Below are 20,188 nucleotides of genomic sequence, written 5' to 3' on the forward strand. Positions count from 1 at the left end.
ATATTTTATTATATTAATATTATATTAATTAAGAAACAAATTATCGAAGGGAATGCTCTCTAGGAACTTATTGACACTCGCAAACATTATTTGGTATTGTCGCTTGATGAAAACAGGTGACGCCAAGTCCGAGAACTTCTGGAAGTAGTGCTTTTTAAACGCGGCCGCCTTTTCAGCTGAAATTAATAAGTTATTTCAAATAAAATGCTTATTATATTATAAATGCTAAAGTTATTACAAATATTATTAATAAATATATATACTTCTGTGGCGTTCCGTTAGAACGCACCCAAATTTATTATCTGTGAACGCATCCGTTTTTGCATGCCCCTTCTTACACACGGTACATCTCGGCCTCTCTCTGACGCGCCGCGCTACCAAGCGGACGTGTCGCTTCAATCTGAGTTACAAGTATTTCCTTTGCATGCAGCGGCATGCAAAAACAGATGCGTTCACAGATAATAAATTTGGGTGCGTTCTAATGAACGCCACACTTCCATTAAATATATGACAATAATGTTTATAATGAGCACTATAGTAATTAAATGTTTAAAGTTGATGATCTTATTTGTAATAAAATGTAGTGACTGTATGTGAAACAATTGCCAAGCCTTAAATTGCAATTATTTTACGCATGAAGATGGACAGGACGGATAATTTTAAGTAGTAGTCACTTTATGAAAAAAATTATATTAATTAAACAGAAACTTGTAAAAAATAAATTATAGTGTAAATGGTATTTTAATTCATAAATAAAGCTTTGGAAAGAATTGCTTTTCTACTTTATTAAAGATATTATAAATGTATCCACAAAAACCCGTCTTTGTGATCACTTAAGTTTCTGATTCGCTATTCTCGCTAGATCCTCGTAGCTTAAACGTCAAAATGCTTTGGGAGGGCGTTTAATTTAATTCAAGTTACACTAATTATATATAAAGTTGGTTCAACTTTCATTCTTCTGTCACATACACAAGGTGGTCACTGTTATTGATTTCTGGATTTATATTGATAAGCTATATTTATATAAAACCCTTAAATGCATAATGATGAAAAACTGCAACAAAAACGCAACAACAACGTAAATGCAGTGTCGCATATCTGCTTATCAATAAATAAGTATAAAAAATATTCCATATATGTGTTTTTTCTTTTTTTACCCGCATTATTATGATTAAGACATATACTTTTTAAAGAATAAATAAGTCATGCATTTAAGGGTTAAGGGAGTACATGTATTATGCTTTCCCTGGTAGACTCCAGGAATGAATGGTCACAGAAGTAATAATTAACGTAATCTAATATATAAAATTCTCGTGTCACGGTGTTCGAACTTGAACTCCTCTGAAACGGCTTGACTGATTTTTACCAAATTTAATATGCGTATTCAGTAGGTCTGAGAATCGGCTACTATCTATTTTCTATACCCCTAAGTGATAAAGGTTGTTCACACTTAAAAAAAAATTTTATTTTTTTAACGACATTTTTTGTTTTTATTTTTTTATGATACAGCATACAAGAATACATACAACCATAAATTTTCACCCCTCTACGATCAACCCTTATTTTTTATTTGTAAATTCAAATATCAATTTTTTTTGCAAAACAACGTTTGCGGGATCAGTTAGCGGTATTATAAAAAAACGTTCCCAAAATTCTGGTTGCATGTTAAAATTAATTGTCGTTTACTATCTGTCCTTTCAAATTGCGCTTCCGGAAGTTATTGTCTCGTCGCATTAAAATATATAAAATTAATCAAAGTGGTGACTTTATACAGGATGATTGTAAATAAGTGTAAAAGCTTGAAAGCTTTTTACTGACAAGTAAGCTATACATCATCACCGCGTAGACATGTCTATGAAAGATCACAAGAAGAAAAGATCTTAAAGAAGAAGACGCAGTCTTTGAATAGGAGAAGTCATGACCCTCATGTATAAGAGACAAGCTGAAAACACAACTTACGGGTCAAATCTTTCTTCACTTTGAAATTCTTGTAATCAAATGTAACTGGCTCCAGCGGTGTACCGACTTCATTAAAACTGGTGATGGCCAAATGCGTCTGCCCATCGCTTCCAATTCTTCTCTCTATATCCGCGTTCACCTTTATCAAGAACTTTCCTGTTATAAATAAAACAAATTAATATTTTTAAACAATAAAAATCCAGTCACGTAATTTTTTTATTTAGTGTAGAATCGAATTTTCAGATGTTGCCACCAATCATGGTAAGCAACTTTGGATTTTTTTCGTATCAAGAGGCAAGATATCTCTCTTTTGTTACATTTAAAAAAAATAAACATTTATTTTAGCTGCAAAACGTCAACTGCTGGATATAGGCATCTCGTCATTCGTCGTCATCCGACGACGACATTCACATTCCTTATCAGATATTATGGAGAAATCTCGAAAGAGATCTTTCTTGTCTTTGGCCCGAGAGATATCTATCTCTAGTACTAATTCTCCACCAACAAGAATGCCGTAAATATATAATTCAGAATTTGCTAGACAGGCTTATTCTTATTTAATATTAAATCATTCTTTATGAACAACCTTTTCATTTTGTACTTGACGATGTCTGTATAAAATCGGCTATTAAACATAATAGAACAAATACTAATCAACTGCTCTTTTTCACCATAATATTCTTCGCTAAAAGGTTGTACGCACTTCTACCGCAAAGTTTGGTTTATCTTAGATTATTTATGTTTTGTAATTTTCTTTACTATTATCTGCGCATACCAACTACCAACACATACACGGACACCCTTTATTAACTTTACTATATACACCTATCCCCCGATTTACACGGTACTTGTTTCATACGTTTTCGCTTTTACACGGTTTTCCAGATAAGCTTTTTTTTTTGTTTTAATAACCGATTTTATTACCATCTCTCATAATGTAAATATTTCTGCTTCAAACATCGAATCGGCACAAATAATTTCGAGTGATGAAAGTGAATTCGAACCTTCGATTCCGAAAAAAAGAATGAGAGTAATTTCTGACAGTGATAAAGGATAATAAAACCCCTTTGGTTTTATTTTTTGTTCTTCTGTTTAATGTGTGAAACAGTGTTTCCGTAACATATTAAATATTTAACTTGTCAAAGCATTTTATTTTTATTTCTGTGTACACCTAAAAATATTGAAAAAAATCACAACTGTTAAATAGCAAAATTATGCATTTTCTGCAAGTTTTTCAATTTACACGGTTTTGACTTGAAATTTTTTAATTTTCGATTTACACGTTTTTCTCAGGAACGTATCTACCGTGTAAATCGGGATAGGTGTACTTAAATATCTATAAAACAAGTCATCAAACGTAAGCGCTGTATCCAAACAAAATAAACCAAACACTCACCAGTTACAATTTTGTAATCATCATTACCCTCAACTGGTACATTGAGGAGTTCACCAGCGAGGACCAGGTGACCTTCTAATGTGAATTTAGGGCAATGCGCGTCGAACGATAACTTCCAGGCGTCCAAATTCAATCTAAAACATTATACACAATTACAGATTATTTTTTAATTTTTTTTATTTTACTTGTTCAGGAAACTTAAAAACTAGTTACATTTTAATAGTTTATTATAACTACTTGATATACTTTGTAAATAATCCACAACATATAATTTCCCACAAATTCGATCGAAGTTATTTTATTTATTTGTGCATCTTTTTTATATATTGTGTAATGAACAACTTAATACGATATTGGCATTCTATACCAGTGAACCAAATGTGTTGTAAAAACTAATAGTAAATGCGTAAATGTTATGGAAAAATTATTTAATTCCTACATTTAATTAATATATAAATATTAAACGCATTATTATAAAATATAAAAATAAATTACACGTATATAAGGATGTGGCTGAATATTAGTTACCTTTGCTTTTCTTACTTTTTGGGCATTATAATGAAAGGTGACAATAGAAGGAAAGAAGAAAAGAAAAGTAGACACATTTTATTTAATAAGACTTTTTGATTAATAAATTACTGATTTATGCCTATAGCTCAATCTCGCCTTTTAGTATAAATACCATGTTAATCAAAATTAAAGAGAAGTTACGAGATATTATATCTAAGTTAATAATAAATTGAATGGGAATGGCAGAGAATACAGCTAATAAATGTTTTATATGTGTATTTTGAATTAACAATATGTTATTCAAATAACGGTCAAAGGGTCAGTCCGGTTGCAAAAAACTTTCTTTCCACAAGTATTAGCTGTATCATCATCCCGACCGTGAGAATTCTGTTGACGGCTTCTCCCACAGATAAAATATAAATATTATTAATTGTTTGCACTTGGTCACTTTATAACCTGTGGACGACTTCAACGATTTATTTAGTGTTTTTTCAAAAGTTTCTCAATTATTTCTCAAAATTTCTTATAAAAAAATTAATAGAAAAATAATTCAAAAAGCGATTATTTAAATTTAAACTTCATGTGTGACTGTCATGACTGTCAAGTTCGCGCCATCATTTCATATAGACATTTAACCGCTGCAATCAGTCATTGTTTAATCTTAAAATTAATTTAATAGTTTTATTTTTATTCAATAAATAAAGTAATCATTCTCATATATATATTACATTAAAATATTTTTTCTATTGGAACGCGTGACGCCAATAACTTATGACAATATAATGTCTTGTAATAATAATAAAATAAATAAATAGAATAAAAAATGTAAAAGTGAGGAATCAGGTACGGAATGAATGATGCCGTGATATGAAAGAGAAAGGCAGAAAAATGTTGAAAGAAATCTTTCTTTTCTCTTTCGTACTTCATCTGAAGTACGAAAGATTATAAAAAGTACGCAAAAAAAAAGTAATATGAAAAAAAAAATTATGAAATAAAACGACCCTCTCCTTCCCAAAGATAGAGTATGAGAGGGCCACATGGAGGGAGGGGGGGGGGGCATAAATAAAAAAAACTGTCTTTATAAGGGAAACTATTGTCCAACAGTGGACGTCTTATTACTCAAATGATAATGATAACGATATCTTACCTAACATTTCTGATTTCACAAGACTTATATCCCGTGACTTTGGTGTTTGTGGCGTTGAAGAATAAATTGGACACTTCCTCTGATACTTCCTTCAGTATCACTGGGTCAAAAGACTCAACGTCCAGCGCTGGGATACCCGCTGCGATGATCGGAACTGCTATATTCGCCGATTTCGCCATACAAACATCATCACCCTTTTTACACGGCACGATGATGGAATCTGGATGGACATTTATGATTTAATAATTAGATTTTATAATGAAAGTTTTAGGGTATATAACACTCAAAACCTGTTTTTGTGCTGTTTTTCGTGCGTAGTGTGAAGATTTCGATAATATAAAAAAATAAGTGACCATGTAACCAATAAAAATAGGTATGTTTTAATATATATATTTACCTACACGAGGCTAGTAAAAATCGGACACAAAAACGACCCAGGCCTTCCTCATTGATCTCCAATAATACCAGTAGGAACCAGCCCGAACCCTGGATTATCCTACGGCATTAACAAGGTCATCTGTCCTACCCTTCTCTTACGTTGTACCGTAGTTGGTTGTCACTCTAGAATGGTATGGCTTCAGCAACCATCTATTCTGCGCGCTAAAAGAACTACATATCATTTATTGCTTAGTGTAAAGAATAATTGCGCAATTAATTTAAAAATAAAGGATATGCCATGCCCAAAAAATAATCAAATCCATTAGTTGAAGTAAATAGCGACCAGAAACGACACTGGTGAGGGAGCCCACGATCTTTGCTATGTAAAACGAGGCTTGGAGTTCAGACTAAGCGACATTTGTCCCTAGCGGTCATCTGTTCTGTGATATGGCATGGCCACTGCCATTTAACGTGCCCATTCACTGGGCTATATTGGTTACGAATAAGATTAATACGAACGTATAATATCAGATAAATCTCAGATAATATATATATATATATATATATATATATATATATATATATATATATGTGTAGTATCTGAGATTTATCTGATGCTCAAGAATCTCGAAACAAAGAATATATAAGAATCAGATTAAAGCAGGCAGGAATATTCTCTCGATCGGCTACATATCGACAAAAATAATTTTTATGAACTATAAGAAGAATCCACTAGATAATTAAAAATGTATCTATTTAATTAGGCATATAAATAGATGCTAGCTGCTATTTATTTTAATTTTATTTTTATAATTATAAAAAAAAATACTTATTAATATTGTTATTTATATTAATATTATTATTAAATAAACTAGGCAAACTTCACGTAAACTCTCTGTTTTATGTATGGAAAATTTGCAATTTCTTTTGTAGTTTTTTATATATAATATAAATACATAAATAAATAATAATAGTGATTTTATTTTATAGCCTATATTCCAGAGATATTACATACCAAATTTTGTTTCGTTATTTCATTTAAATACAAATTTACATATTTTTAAGACGGTACAAGCGGTTCTGATATATAGTGAGGCGGCTTGGCCATCGCTATGTGGTATTATCACGCAAAGGACGCTGTTGTCCATCCTTTGGAAACTTGTTAGTGATCAGTGGCTATCACATATAATTAATGTACAAAGTGTGAATTATATAGAATTTTATCCCGGGAATTGAACCCGCGAGCTACGGTTGCGAGTCACAGTCCTTACCGCTAAGCTGCCACTGTTCATTTACTTAATTACCTATTCATTTTACAACAAAGGTCGTGCGCGCTATTTATAATTTAAAAGCAAAATATTCTTTGCAAGTTTTTGAAAAAAAATGGTATTTTGTCGGTTGCTTCTCAAACAAACATAACATATTATTTATTAGTCAAAATATCTATTATATATATATATTTATATAAAATAGTGAGAGACACATGATAAATAATAAAATTAAAATAAACTCGTAACACCTAAATTTCGTCCTGAGAAAATTAACAGATCCAGCACAGGTCTGGATGTACGCATATATTATAAAGTTCCGCAAGATGTATTAGACCTTTTCATAGCTTATTATGGCATTCGACAGTTGATGGAATAATTTTGAACTTGTTTTGTTGGCTCATTTATATGGTTTTAATTATAATGAAATGATCAAAAATTATAAAATCTTGTTTAAAAAGAGCAACTGTTGAATTTACGGCACCCATTTTAACAAGATTACCATTCGTAGCCGGGAGCTTACTAGTAAATGCCAACTTGAATGAAGATATTTTGAATTGAATTGATTTTATGTCATTTCATTTGTTTATCTCACAAACGAACATTGAACATTAAACATATGTAAACAGAGATTCTCAACGTGGTCGATCCCTAAGTTTCGGTTTTTCAGAATATTCGTCACAAACCAAAATTGATTTTGGTTTTTAACAAGATATAAAATTAAATCCCTTTGATTCAACATAAATTCCTATTTATAACTTTTAAAATATAGGTTATGTCACGTATACCGACATGTTATAAGAAAGAATGATATTATATCAGAAAATCTCACTGTTACGCTTTTCAAAAAAACCGTGTATTTCCTAATTAAACGATATTTATTGAATGTATATTATGGTTAGTGGAATGTATATTAGCTCTTGCAACCGATGGGCGTTAGTGCCGAAAGATTCTCGAGTGGTGACCACAAGCCGATAAATGCGGCGTGAGCAGGTGCTTCACCAGGAGAACCAACAATATAGTCAAGGTACGACGGCATCCACGAAAAGTTCCGCTGGACACATAGCCATGTGTCATGTGAGTCCGGATGTTCACAGGGCACGGGGGGTCATCTGAATACCTGCACAGATTTAAGTTCAAGGAAAGTCCCTTTTGTATCTGTGACCCGGAAGTGAACTAGACCGTGGTACACATAACAACTGTCCAGTATTTAGAAGGCTCGGAGATCAGCTAAAAAGTGGAAGAAGAAGGTGTCGCCTCCCTCATTGAAGACGCCAAATGTCGTCCTATATTTCTGAGGTTCTGCAGACAAGTGGTGCAGCAGACAATTGCTCGGAACAAGAGTAAGGAGTAAAATAAAATGGAAGAACAAAACATTTATACTCGCATTGTAACATCCATGCCCTAAAAAAGCAGGGGGAACAAGTATTAAAAGAAAAAAATATAATTAAGGTCGCGGGATATCCCTGGATGCGGGCAGCGCCAGACCCATCATCGTGGGGATCTTTAGGGGAGGCCTGATATAATAATGATGATAATTTTTATGACGAAATTTTTGAATAGCTGTATCCACTTATAGTGGTGGTGCACATAGTTCTCTAACGTTCTAAATTTTTCTTTCTCTAAGCTAACTTTCCAGACGAAATGTTGAATATAAAATAAATACATTTAAAAACTTTTAAGTTCAACGGTTTTTTGATACCCATATCGTGGTGGTTGTGAAAAAATATGTACCCATTCCGCCATATTGGAACGGCGTCCATCTTGAATTTTAAATTTTGACATAATCATCGTGTTTTACTAGTGTAGCCCTTTCATTTGATACACATATTGAGGGGGTTAAGGAAAAATGTATGTATGTGTAATCCGCCATTTTATATCGGCGGACATCTTATATTTATAATGTTATTGATTTTATTATATTGTATTGTCATCTAAATTAAATGTGTGTACCAAATTTCAGATCAATCTGACAACGGGAAGATGATTAAATTTCAATTTCTAATTTTGACTCAAATAAACAAATTCTGTACGGGTCGAACTAAATAAAAACCGTTTAACTACATCGGTCCCCTTGCAAGAAATCAAGCTTTTGATATGTTTCATATAGTTATATGTGTATTAAAAATACTTTTGTGTATATATATGTGTGTGTGGTGTGTGTGTACAGATAGCAGGACTTACTTGGGTTACATAATGCTGCCGTCGCGAAAATCACCTGCAGAGCGATTAGATTTTTCAACATCTTGTTATTCAGTTTCTTTCTATTATATGCCTATTAGTGAGAACCGTGCTTTATATACTCATTTCATGATCGGTCAAGCGCGAATCCAAAACCGTGTAGGGTTCCGTAAGATTAATTTAAAACTTTATATCATAATTTTTGTATCCGCCATGAATATACATGTCTCCCAAAATGTAATGAATTAAATTTCTATAAAAACCCACAAGATAGACAGACGATCTTTTTAAGGTCGGCGGAAAACCGTTAGATGCAGGCCGCTTTATTAGAAATGATGATATCGGTGATGAACTTAGGCGCCCCTATGTAACATACGTCATTTTAATATTAAAGCGATAGGGATAGAGTAGCTTCGAGTCCATTTTTGAATTGTTCCCTGTTAACAATTAAATTGCCCCACTGTTGGGCGTGGGCTCCACGTTGGGAACACTGTTCTTAACCATGTTTTATTATTTTCATTGACGTTTAATGTTTGACAGATAAGGAGAGGTACGCAGTGAGCGCCATCGCAGCACGTTTGTTGTTCATTTGTAACTTGTTTCTCGAACTCTGAATAAACGAATATGCAAAACATTAACAAGTCTAAGAAACAATAATATCAGAATAGTGATTTTACTTATTTCTTTACTATTTTTCGATGACGATTGGATTGAAAAGTTGAAGTGTAAGTTAGCAGGCCACATAGCGCGCAATACGTATGGTCGGTGTGACCATAAGGTCCTGGAGTGGAGACCATGAAAACACCGTGTCAGAAGATGCTGGATGTACGCCGCTTCCAATCGGTTCTATTATAAATCTATGAAAGAGATTAGCATATGTGTAGTTTTTGAAGTTTTAATAGGAAACGCGAATCTGTTTTTTAATATCGAGAATACTTAGGAAATACTTAAGCCTTGGACGGATGGTATATATATTTATATATATATATATACTGATACTGTGATGACCTTTTTTAATTAATAGAAAATGTGCAAAACATTTAACCGTTTAAAGTTTTTGTAACTAGAGTTAATCTTCCTGTATTTATATTATTTAGATTTCACTTTATATAAACTGGGATCTCCCAGGACAGGTCAGGCGGCAGCAGGTCGAAACGGGGAGCGCCGGTAGTTGACAGGATGTGTTCGTGTCGTTCCGAGGTACGAATTGATTCAACCTTAATTACCGAAGGTTATTTTTAATATAAAACTCGCACCTGCGAATAAATGTCACAGTTATAATATATATACGCGTTTTAAATAAGTAACCATAGTACGAAGCTATAAAATATATATATACATGTGCATTCATATATGTTCGTATGCACCCGCTATTTGTCCTATTATTTTCATAATATGGTTTTCTGTAAGAAATTGCTCTAAATGACCTCTATATATAGTCAGTTCTGACTTCTCAGTGACACAAGGGAATGTAGCGGCCTGAGCGGAAACTCTCAACGAAGCCCTCGAACTTGGAGACTAAAAACGAACTTATCTGTACCCTTTCACCACAAACAAGCGGAATCAGTGAATGCCAAAAATATTGCAGAATATGTTATATTAATTACGTGGTCATCATAGTTTTTTTCGCCGCCCGCATCCTGGACTTCCCGCGACCTTGACCATGACGTCTGTCCAGCTTTTTTTTGTTACGGTGGGGGAAATCTTCCGGTGTTCAAGATACCCTGCCTCTGGGGGAAGGACAGGGGTATGTGGGATTCCTACTCACTAAACCCCCCCGGTATCCGCGGTATCTCCCGGTCAGGGATCGCCACGCGGGGACGTCTGTCTACCTAACGGAACCTACCCACGCCGCTTCTATCTAACACATTAAAAATATATGAATAGAAAAATAATATACATTTCGCATCAAATTATTATTTTTTTACACATTATATTACATATTAAATACGTTTAATTTACAAACTGTCTTATTTATAGCATACTAAATTAAGGCAATTCAGAAAAATTTACCACGAATCTATGTTAGAATGGCGTAAATGAAAAAAATTACAATTGCCCATTTATTTTAGGATTATTGCCACAAATTACTACAATTTTGTATGAATAAATTAAACGTGGAACGCGAGAAACCAAAACAATGGTATCTTGGACATGCATATACGGGGTGATTGGTTATTGCTGTAAAAACTTTAAAGGGGTGAATACTATTATAAAATAAATGTTTGCAGAAATTATAAAAGCGTTATATCTTTATTACGGCTATATTAATTTTGTTAAGTATCTGCCACAGCAGATTTTGCCCTGCCAGAAGTTACTGGCCTGTTCAGAGTGATACAGAGTTAATTAGAAAAAGTTGTAAATGCGTGAGGATGTAAGCTCTCACTTGTCAGCATTAAATAGAGTCTGCTATATAATTAGCAGTGGTAGGCAGGCGAACTGAGACTTGCGATCACTGGTCGCGGGTTCGATTTCCGGGATATAATATTTTTTTAATATGAGGCCTCCGCTATTGGGACCTCTCCTTCCACCCCTATTTTGTTGGGAACAGGGTTTTTTTTTCTTAACAATTTTTTCACATGAATTTTTATTTTCGTCCTTGTCTTCCATAGTTCACAATATCTATTTTCTTCCTTCTATCATTCCATAATTCCATCTTCCTTTCGCAATCATTCCATTCCTTTCATCCATCCTCAACACTTCAGTTGTATTTTCTATTGCAGTATCACAGCTTTATTTAGTTTATTTATTTTTCTCATGTACATCAATTTGTTTCACAGATTTTTACATTTTTTTATTTTAATTTCAATAAATCGATCTTAATAAGATTAAACATATAATAAGACATACAATATTTTATGTTTAACTGTGTTTTATTCCTATTAATTACGTATTGTGCAACTTTCCTAAAGAATTTGAGGACGGACTCTATTGCATCCTTTTCCAATATAATGGAGGCGAGTGTGGCCTCCTCAATCTTTTTTCCTATCCGGCATTCGGTCTCGTACCGGAGCCCTTCAAATGCGGGACATTCTGCTATAATAACTGGGATATAATCATTTATATAAAATTCTCGTGTCACGGAGTTCGAACTTGAACTCCTCTGAAACGGCTTGACTGATTTTTACTAAATTTAATATGCGTATTCAGTAGGTCTGAGAATCGGCTACTATCTATTTTCTATACCCCTAAGTGATAAAAGTTGTTCACACTTAAAAATGTTTTTTATTTTTTTAACGAAATTTTTTGTTTTTTTTTTATGATACAGCATACAAGAATACATACAAACATAAATTTTCACCCCTCTACGATCAACTCTTATTTTTTATTTGTAAATTAATATATCAATTTTTTTTGCAAAACAACGTTTGCGGGATCAGCTAGTATTATATATTTTATAATTCATACTTTGTGCATTAATTATATGGGATTGCCACTGCTCACAAACAAGTTACCAGAGGATAAGCAGCAGCGTTCCCTGCGTAATACCACACTGCCATCGCCAACCCGCCTGCCAAACTTGGCGATTATGGTACATCCTCCCATAGACATCTTTAGGTGAGGCCTTACAGTGAGCATCTATAGGCTCTTATAACTATATAATAATTGATGGCTTGTACACCTTAACAATCACCATGTATATGTACATAATTATATGTAATACTATATACAGCTTAATAATAAATTTAAATCATATTTTTTTCCTTAATCTATGCCGCAGTCATTTGAAACATGTCCAATAGTTTTTATTTAGATTTTATATTTAAACCATGTGAATTGAAAAACTTGATTAATTTCGTAAAAAAAACCTAGAAATAAGATACAATGAATTTTTCGAACACAGTTTTGACTAGTGCGTACTGATTTGTTCTTTAATAAGGACTTAAAAACTTGTTAAAATCTATACTCAGTTGGATCAAAGCACACCAAGATTCATTTATTTATTAAAACTTAAATTAATTTTTAAACGGTTTTATTTAGTTCGACCCGTACGAAATTTGTTTATTTGGGTCAAAATTATAAATTGAAATTTAAGCACCTTCCCGTTATCAGATGATCTGAAATTTGGTACACACATTTAATTTAGATGACAATACAATATAATAAAATCAATAAAATTATAAATCTAAGATGGCCGCCGATACAAAATGGCGGATGACATATTTTCCTTAACCCCCTCAATATGGGTATCAAATGAAAGGGCTACACTAGTAAAACACAATGATTATGTCAAAATTTTAAATTCAAGATGGACGCCGTTCCAATATGGCGGACTAGGTACATATTTTTCCACAACCACCACAATATGTGTATCAAAAAACCGTTTAACTTAAAAGTTTTTTAAATATATTTTTGTTACAGACTTTACAATCGAATAAGGTAAAAACAACTTCAAGGAAGAGGTCAACCGTCGAACCGCAACTCGGCTGGGCAGCGTTCCCAAAACCACGAAACATCTCGTCCAATATCCTTCAGTACTTAAAGACGAAAATCTACGACCGAAGTGTGTTGATAGTGAAGATTTACGGCACAGACACGTGGTCTCTCACTCTGACCTTTATTAGCAACCATGCGGTTAGGATTTCTCGGGAGATCAGAAATGAGGAGATTCTTAGACGAACATAACAGATTCAGTCCAGCGGATAGGCCTGTTAATTTAGCGGTGGGCGAGCCATAAAGCGCGCAGAACAGATGGCCACTGGTCGGTTTTGCAGTGAAAATCATTGACCAGCTAGCGCAGTGTAGGAATTTCGTCAACATGATAGATAGACAATCTTGTAAAGTCGTCAGAAGAGGCTGAATGCAATCCTATTAGAAATTTCTTTGGAAGTCCATCAGCGAACGTGCTACGGCCGAAATGATAATGATAATAAGACTTTACAGTCGAGTGTATATCGTAACATAGTTTCGACTAAACGCTGTAACTTTGCATGTTAGCGCCCATGCAAGAAATGTCACATAATATGTAATACAGTAGTATACCTCCGTTCAGCTTACCGGGCCTTCTCAAGAAAAAATCTACAGCAGAATCTTTTGATGAGTTGGCCCGGCACATTGTCCTAAATCTCCAGGCATTTAACGGTCTGTAGCACTTGGGCCGCGACTTGAAACAAAATAATGTAGCAACTAATATGTAATTGATTATTCCAAATTGTATTGTTAACATATATTAATTTTAGCTGTATTTACCCATAAGAGAAAATTGTGTAAGAAAAATTGTAAAAAATTATAAAACGCTGTCGTGCCTTGCAGCTGGGAGAAGATCCGTATCAAATAGCGGCAACCCTCTCCCAACTGTCTGCGTTTAGTTTAGCGAAAAATAAATATTGAAAAAAAAAAAACACTAGCAATACAAATTAGAATTAATAAAAAAAAAACATGTAATACAGTAAAAAATATTTGAACACTTGGAGGGGCACGGTACATCTTTAGTGGCCAGGTATCATGGAATCGTGCTATCAGCTCAGCGAACCTTTATTTTTTTAACGGACGTTCCAATGCGCCCGCACGCCAGCCACAGGAGTTTAGATCCATTGCCCTGGAGAAGAACCCTGGCCTCGGTCGCGTTCACTAGCTAGGTGACATCGCACGCGCCGGGGCTAATTCTAATTTAATTTATAAGTTCTCGTCTCGGTTCTTCAACTTCATTCTCGTAGCATCTTTAAAATCACGCTACAATCTTTCCTCAACTTTTTAACAAACTTGCCGGGACGAGTTGCACTTGCGAGTGCAACTCGTCCCGGCAAGTTTGTTAAAAACAAACAGTGACTATAAAAGTTTTTATTGACAGTCTACTTAGTGCTCATTTTCTCTAAAAATGTGTATTTGAGTGTATTGCGACAAAATTAAACAATTCAAACTTTATTTTGTGTTTACTTAATGTGTAAAACCCTAATTCAATTTCGACTAATTGTAAAAATTTAATAATCATGTATGCACATAAATTAAGGGGCAAAATGATGGTGGGTCCTATTTTGTTTTGAGTAGTATATAAATAATCTTCGATCATTGAGGTTGAATCTATTCGTTTTCTACCAGCGCACACTTCTCTTGACCTGTTGCCACCTAACAGGTCCTGGGAAATCGTGCGGCTGATTACCACCACTGTAAGGGGAGTACCGATCTGCGGTGTAAAATCAGACCAGGCCTTCTGCCCACTATCCTTTTAAGTTGAAATATATTTTTCTTCTGTTGCCAAGTTCGCTGTTTCTACCTTTCTCACCTTAGGCAGGCTAGAAGACATGACCCATACAACGCACAATTCAGGTTTCTAGTCCCTGGTAATTCCAGCATATTTTAGTTAACTAAGTTTAATTATTATAAACATATGTTTCCTGAAGATAATTCGCAATTTTCCACCTGGTAACCTTGATATCAGAAGTGTTACAAACATTAAAACATCTTCAAACAAATGTATCAAAACACCAGCTGCGAAAACAGAAGTCTCTATGTTACATAAGTGTTACAAATGCCATTCTTATTCAACCTATTACAATAGAATTTCCATTTCTTAATGTTATTGTAATTCTGATAAGACACTTGTATCATCAATTTACAAAGCCTGTGCCTATTGATTTAAATTCTTTAAATTTGTGTTAGAATTCCTTTGGACATTTGTGTCATGAAATTGATAAAAATTACAAGGTACTTTCCGCATCGAAAGGATTTGCAATAATTCATTTGATGGTAATTATTATTTGAAATGACTTGTTCACATTCATAGAACAGACTAAAAAGATATTTATTATTATTGCAGTCATACATAAGTTTACATAGCTTATACTAGATGTCGCTGACAGTACTTTATATGAGCTACATATTATTTTGATATACAATTAATAGTAATAAACTTTCACGTAACACAAGGGAGTATCGTTAATTTTTTTTGCTCATAAATCACTGTCATCTCCTTGAGCTTAAATCTATACTGAGAGAAACCCCCTTGGCCTGTGAACGTCTGGACCAGGCACATGTCCAGCTGAACTTTCTGGAGTACTTGATAGACTGATACGGCGTCCGGGAAGAAATTCCTCGTTATGGATATCGTTGTACCTTCTGTATTCCATTCTTCAAGCATATCCAACCTGAGCTGTCTCTTGACAAAGGAAATGGAGCTCTTGAGCTCTGAGCTCCCTTTACACTTGAGTGCCGCGACCTGAACCTAATGGAAATCTATGGAGAAGACTTACGTTTAACAGTGGACTTCTTACAATAACGATTATAAAATAGTACAACTTGTATAAGTTTGAAGGTTAAAGAAAATAAATAAAAGGCTTTTTAGTTTTGATTTATTTTTAATTAATTTATTCACGCTATTCACATTGTTTAATAGCGGACTTAATGCTGTATGCAGAGGTGGGCAGCCTTTTTAACCAATGGGCAAATTTAAATTTAAAATTTCTTTAATAGGCTGCACATAAGGTAACGCATATTAATAATGTACAAAACTTTATTTAAAATAAACGTTAGAATTTTAATTAATGAAGTAAAAATGTAGTTATTTCACGTACTAAATCAAATAAGAAAAGAACGGAAAAATGTTGAAACTTGAAATTAATAATAAGTATCTAATAGATTCAGGCGTTACCTTGCGGAAGTCCATCCTAACTAAGAAAGAGCGTGAATGGTATGCCCCGTGGAGGGGTGAAACACATGTTGAGTGAATTAACGGTGGTGGTTGTGTTTCATTCATTGCATGACTACTGCTGTATAGCGGAAGTAGCTATATATTAGTCCCTTTCTTAGTTAATAATAAGAAGTTTGTCACTGTTTTTCGATACAAGCTGATTAATATAAGTCGAAATTGATGGTGCAGCTAAACGTATGCAGCTTTCTAATCTTACATTCTTCAGTCTTGATCGGTGGTCATTTATTGTAATTAATTTTGTAACAATGTGAATGAGAGATAATCGATCATATAAATTCAATTTTAGAAGTACTAAGTGGGCCACAGAGCTTATTTAACGGGCCGCTTGTTGTTCATCCCTGCTGTATAGACATACCCTACCAGCCAACGTAAATTGGTGCATTGATAACTAGTAGGCGGGTGTGTAAATGTTATAGAAAAATATTTAATTACATAATACTACATGATTTACAGAGTGACATTTGACACCTATGTAGGTACAGCAATTTGCAATAGCTGATTTTTGAAAATCGTGTTTTTTTTTTAAAACGTCCGATTTTTTCAGAGAACTTAATGAAAATGTAACTGCAATGCCTAAGCTCGGGATTTTTTACCCCATACTAGCTGAACACCCGGCTTTATATATCATGTACCCGCAGGTAATCATTGTTGTAGAAAGTTATAAATAACATTGAAATTTACATAATATCTACTAATACCATCGTTATTACTTAATAAAAATAAACAAGCACTTAAATATAATATATTTTATATGTAAATTACACATATACTTGGTCTGGCCACAAAAAATGTTATATTAAAAAATAAACAAAATATTCCTTTTGATTTTGGAATCTGTCATTTTTATATAATTGTCAATAGTGTTTTCTTATTTTCGCGCCAATATGTTGTAAAATATTTTGTGATATCAAAATGCAGTAAGGTGATAAACAAAAAAGAACAAAAACGCTTTGATTGCATTACATAAAGTAGGTATGGCGCCAAATACAATTTTTAAATATCACCATGCGAAACTAAGGACTGGCCATCATCTAGGCCTGATCTTATTACACCACTAGATTATAATTTATGGTCAGTTTCAGAGAGTAACGTTTGTTTTAACGATATCTTAAACAATCTACACCATTGGCAAAGAAGAATTTTCCCGTACAAAGAGCTATTGATATTAATGTATTAAACCAGAGTTCCCCAAACTTTTTTGTGTCGTAGACCCCTTGCCATGTTTTTCCGTGTTGGGTAGACCCCCTACTTACCTGATATTGATTTCCTGTAAATTTTTAACTGTAGTGAAGTTAAGTGTTAAAAACTTATTTACTAATTGAATTTAAATTATAACTACTCAAAATAAAATTTTGTATCTGTTATGTAAATATTAATAATTTTTTACTTCATAGGTACTTTTATAAATAATGTAAATGTTTTGATATTATATAATAGTATGATGTAAGTAAATAGGTACTATCAGTGTATGTGTTGAGATCCACTATCGTGGACCCCCATTTTCATTTCATGGGCCCCCAAATTTTTTTTCGCTGACATAGACCCCTTGCAGGTTGTCATAGACCCCTAGGGGTCGATATAGACCACTTTGGGAATCACTGATTTAGACATAAAATACTTCGTCTAACAATCACAGTATTTCCTTTAGCTTGAAACATAACGTTGTGTCAGTTTCCGTTATAAGTTAATATAAAACAAATAGTTGTAGGATTGTATACAAGTTTTATATGAATACATTTCATTTATTTTTGAGACTAAGCCGTGTTATTTTGTTGGCCTGTTTAGTAGGCCGTCAGTAAAAAATATTTCTGAATCACGCTATCAAAGTTTTTGCATTCGTTGAGTGTATATGCAGCGTCTCAATAAAGTTTGTCGGGTCCGTTCCTACACAGTAAGGTAGTACGCAAGACGGCAGAGCTACTCTAAATCTTCCAAATAGTCCTCCTTTTTTGTGTCTGTTGATTAGTAACACCGAACATGCATGTACATTGTGTACTCAATATATACACGCGTGACTAAACAAAGTTTGCACTGACTGCTGTAGGAGATTTGACCCCTTTTTTGTACCGACAGACAACGGTATTAATAAAATTGTTTAGTAATTTATATATTTACGCCCATTTTGTTTGTTGACTCTTGCGCAAATCGCAAAGCGTCGTCTTTGCAGATGTTCCTCCGCTTACCAACTTGTGATAAATAGACTCTCGCTCTGTCCGTATCCACATTTGTTATTTATTCATATACGTTTTACAGCGACTGTTACAAAAATATAATAATCAAACATAAAACAATTTCATCTCTAAAACTATATTAATATAAATGAGATTACATAAAATCAAATAAATTTGTATTAGCAATTCAGATCGACGTATACAATGTAAATACGATTTCTGAAGTTCAAACATAAAGAGATTTATGTTTTTTTGATATTAGTATGTACATCAGTGATTCCCAAAGTGGTCTATGTCGACCCCTAGGGGTCTATAACAACCTGCAAGGGGTCTACGACAGCGAAAAAAAATTTGGGGGTCCATGAGATAAATCAGTTGCAGTCCGCCCATGAAGTTGACTGATGACCTTGTTAAGTAATACGTTATCAGGCAACCATTTTGTTCTGCACTCCTGGTACTATATCATTAACTGGAAATCGATAAAATTGACGTTGGCGAAGTAAAAAGGGTCGAATCTTCTACATCAGTGGGGAGCGTCTTGCAATGCGTCATAAAATGTATGTATGAATGAGATGTTTGGTATTGTTGTACTTTACTTTTTGGAAGATTTAGGGTAGCTCTCCCTTCTTGTCTACTACCTTACTGTGTAGAAACGGACCCCGTGATTATTTATTAATAATTTGTATATATACTCACCGGAAGCGAAAACTTTAATAGCGCGATTCAGGATGTTCTTGATGAAACTACCGCCGTTTGGACGACCGAAGAAACTGCCTACCCGCTTTATTTTTTTATCTACAAGTTTTTTCGCCGACATCTCTTGTACAAAAACGATCGGTACTCGATGCATGCGTGAGGGGACTTCTACACCAGAGCGGATGGGCGAAACCCTTATCAAATGTTCTCGGCATTATTTGATCATTTTTACAGTTTAGACCAGTAATTCCCAAAGTGGTCTATATCGACCCCAAGGGACATTCTATGACAACCTGCAAGGGGTCTACATCAGCGAAAAAAAATTTGGGGGTCCATGAAATGAAAATGGGGTTCCACGATAGTGGATCTCAACACATACACCGATAGTACCTATTTACTTACATCATATTATCTTATAATATCAAAACATTTACATTATTTATAAAAGTACCTATGAAGTATATATTTTATGTTATTTTATTTATAGTTTATTTTATGTTTATTTAATGTTACGTATATTTTACATAACAGATACAAAATTTTATTTTGAGTAGTTTTAATTTAAATTCAATTAATAAATGTATGTATAAATTGACATGTGTTGTTTGAGTTTTTTACACTAAACTTCACTACAGTTAGAAATTTACAGGAAATCAATATCAGGTAAGTAGGGGGTCTACCCAACACGGAAAAACATGGCAAGGGGTCTACGACACAAAAAAGTTTGGGGAACTCTGGTCTAAAGGCTTAAATAATGGTTAAAAGAATTTCGTAATTTTCTTTTATTTAGCAGTTTTTGAAAGCTCCTTAAATTCAGGCTGATACACAGCACTC

The 20,188-nt window shown here is 33.7% G+C and overlaps 1 protein-coding gene across 1 annotated transcript; it reads right to left on the bottom strand.

Annotated features, from left to right (window-relative positions):
• Positions 1-24: 24 nt before the first annotated feature.
• Positions 25-13,895, bottom strand: LOC137926127 (uncharacterized). Its single transcript, XM_068769656.1, has 7 exons — positions 13,823-13,895; positions 11,730-11,884; positions 8,843-8,933; positions 5,013-5,232; positions 3,356-3,489; positions 1,960-2,115; positions 25-176 (listed from the first exon to the last, which is right to left on the bottom strand). Exons 1-7 carry the CDS (start codon positions 13,893-13,895, stop codon positions 25-27), a joined length of 981 nt encoding a protein of 326 aa, XP_068625757.1.
• Between the last annotated feature and the right edge of the window lie 6,293 nt (positions 13,896-20,188).

This window comes from Battus philenor, unplaced genomic scaffold (assembly GCF_028537555.1).
Source record: "Battus philenor isolate CCGP_79_NKW_IND1 unplaced genomic scaffold, ilBatPhil1.0.hap1 SCAF_29, whole genome shotgun sequence".
Taxonomy (NCBI): Eukaryota; Metazoa; Arthropoda; class Insecta; order Lepidoptera; family Papilionidae; genus Battus; species Battus philenor.

Excerpts from the sequence above, each read along its gene's own strand:
- LOC137926127 (XM_068769656.1), bottom strand. The coding sequence starts at position 13,895 with ATGTGCCGGGCCAACTCATCAAAAGATTCTGCTGTAGATTTTTTCTTG. Across the intron at positions 8,934-11,729 it reads TTAGGAAAGTTGCACAATAC|GCATATAATAGAAAGAAACT; the intron begins GTAATTAATAGG and ends TCTCACTAATAG. Across the intron at positions 3,490-5,012 it reads TGTGAAATCAGAAATGTTAG|ATTGAATTTGGACGCCTGGA; the intron begins GTAAGATATCGT and ends ATAATGTTTTAG.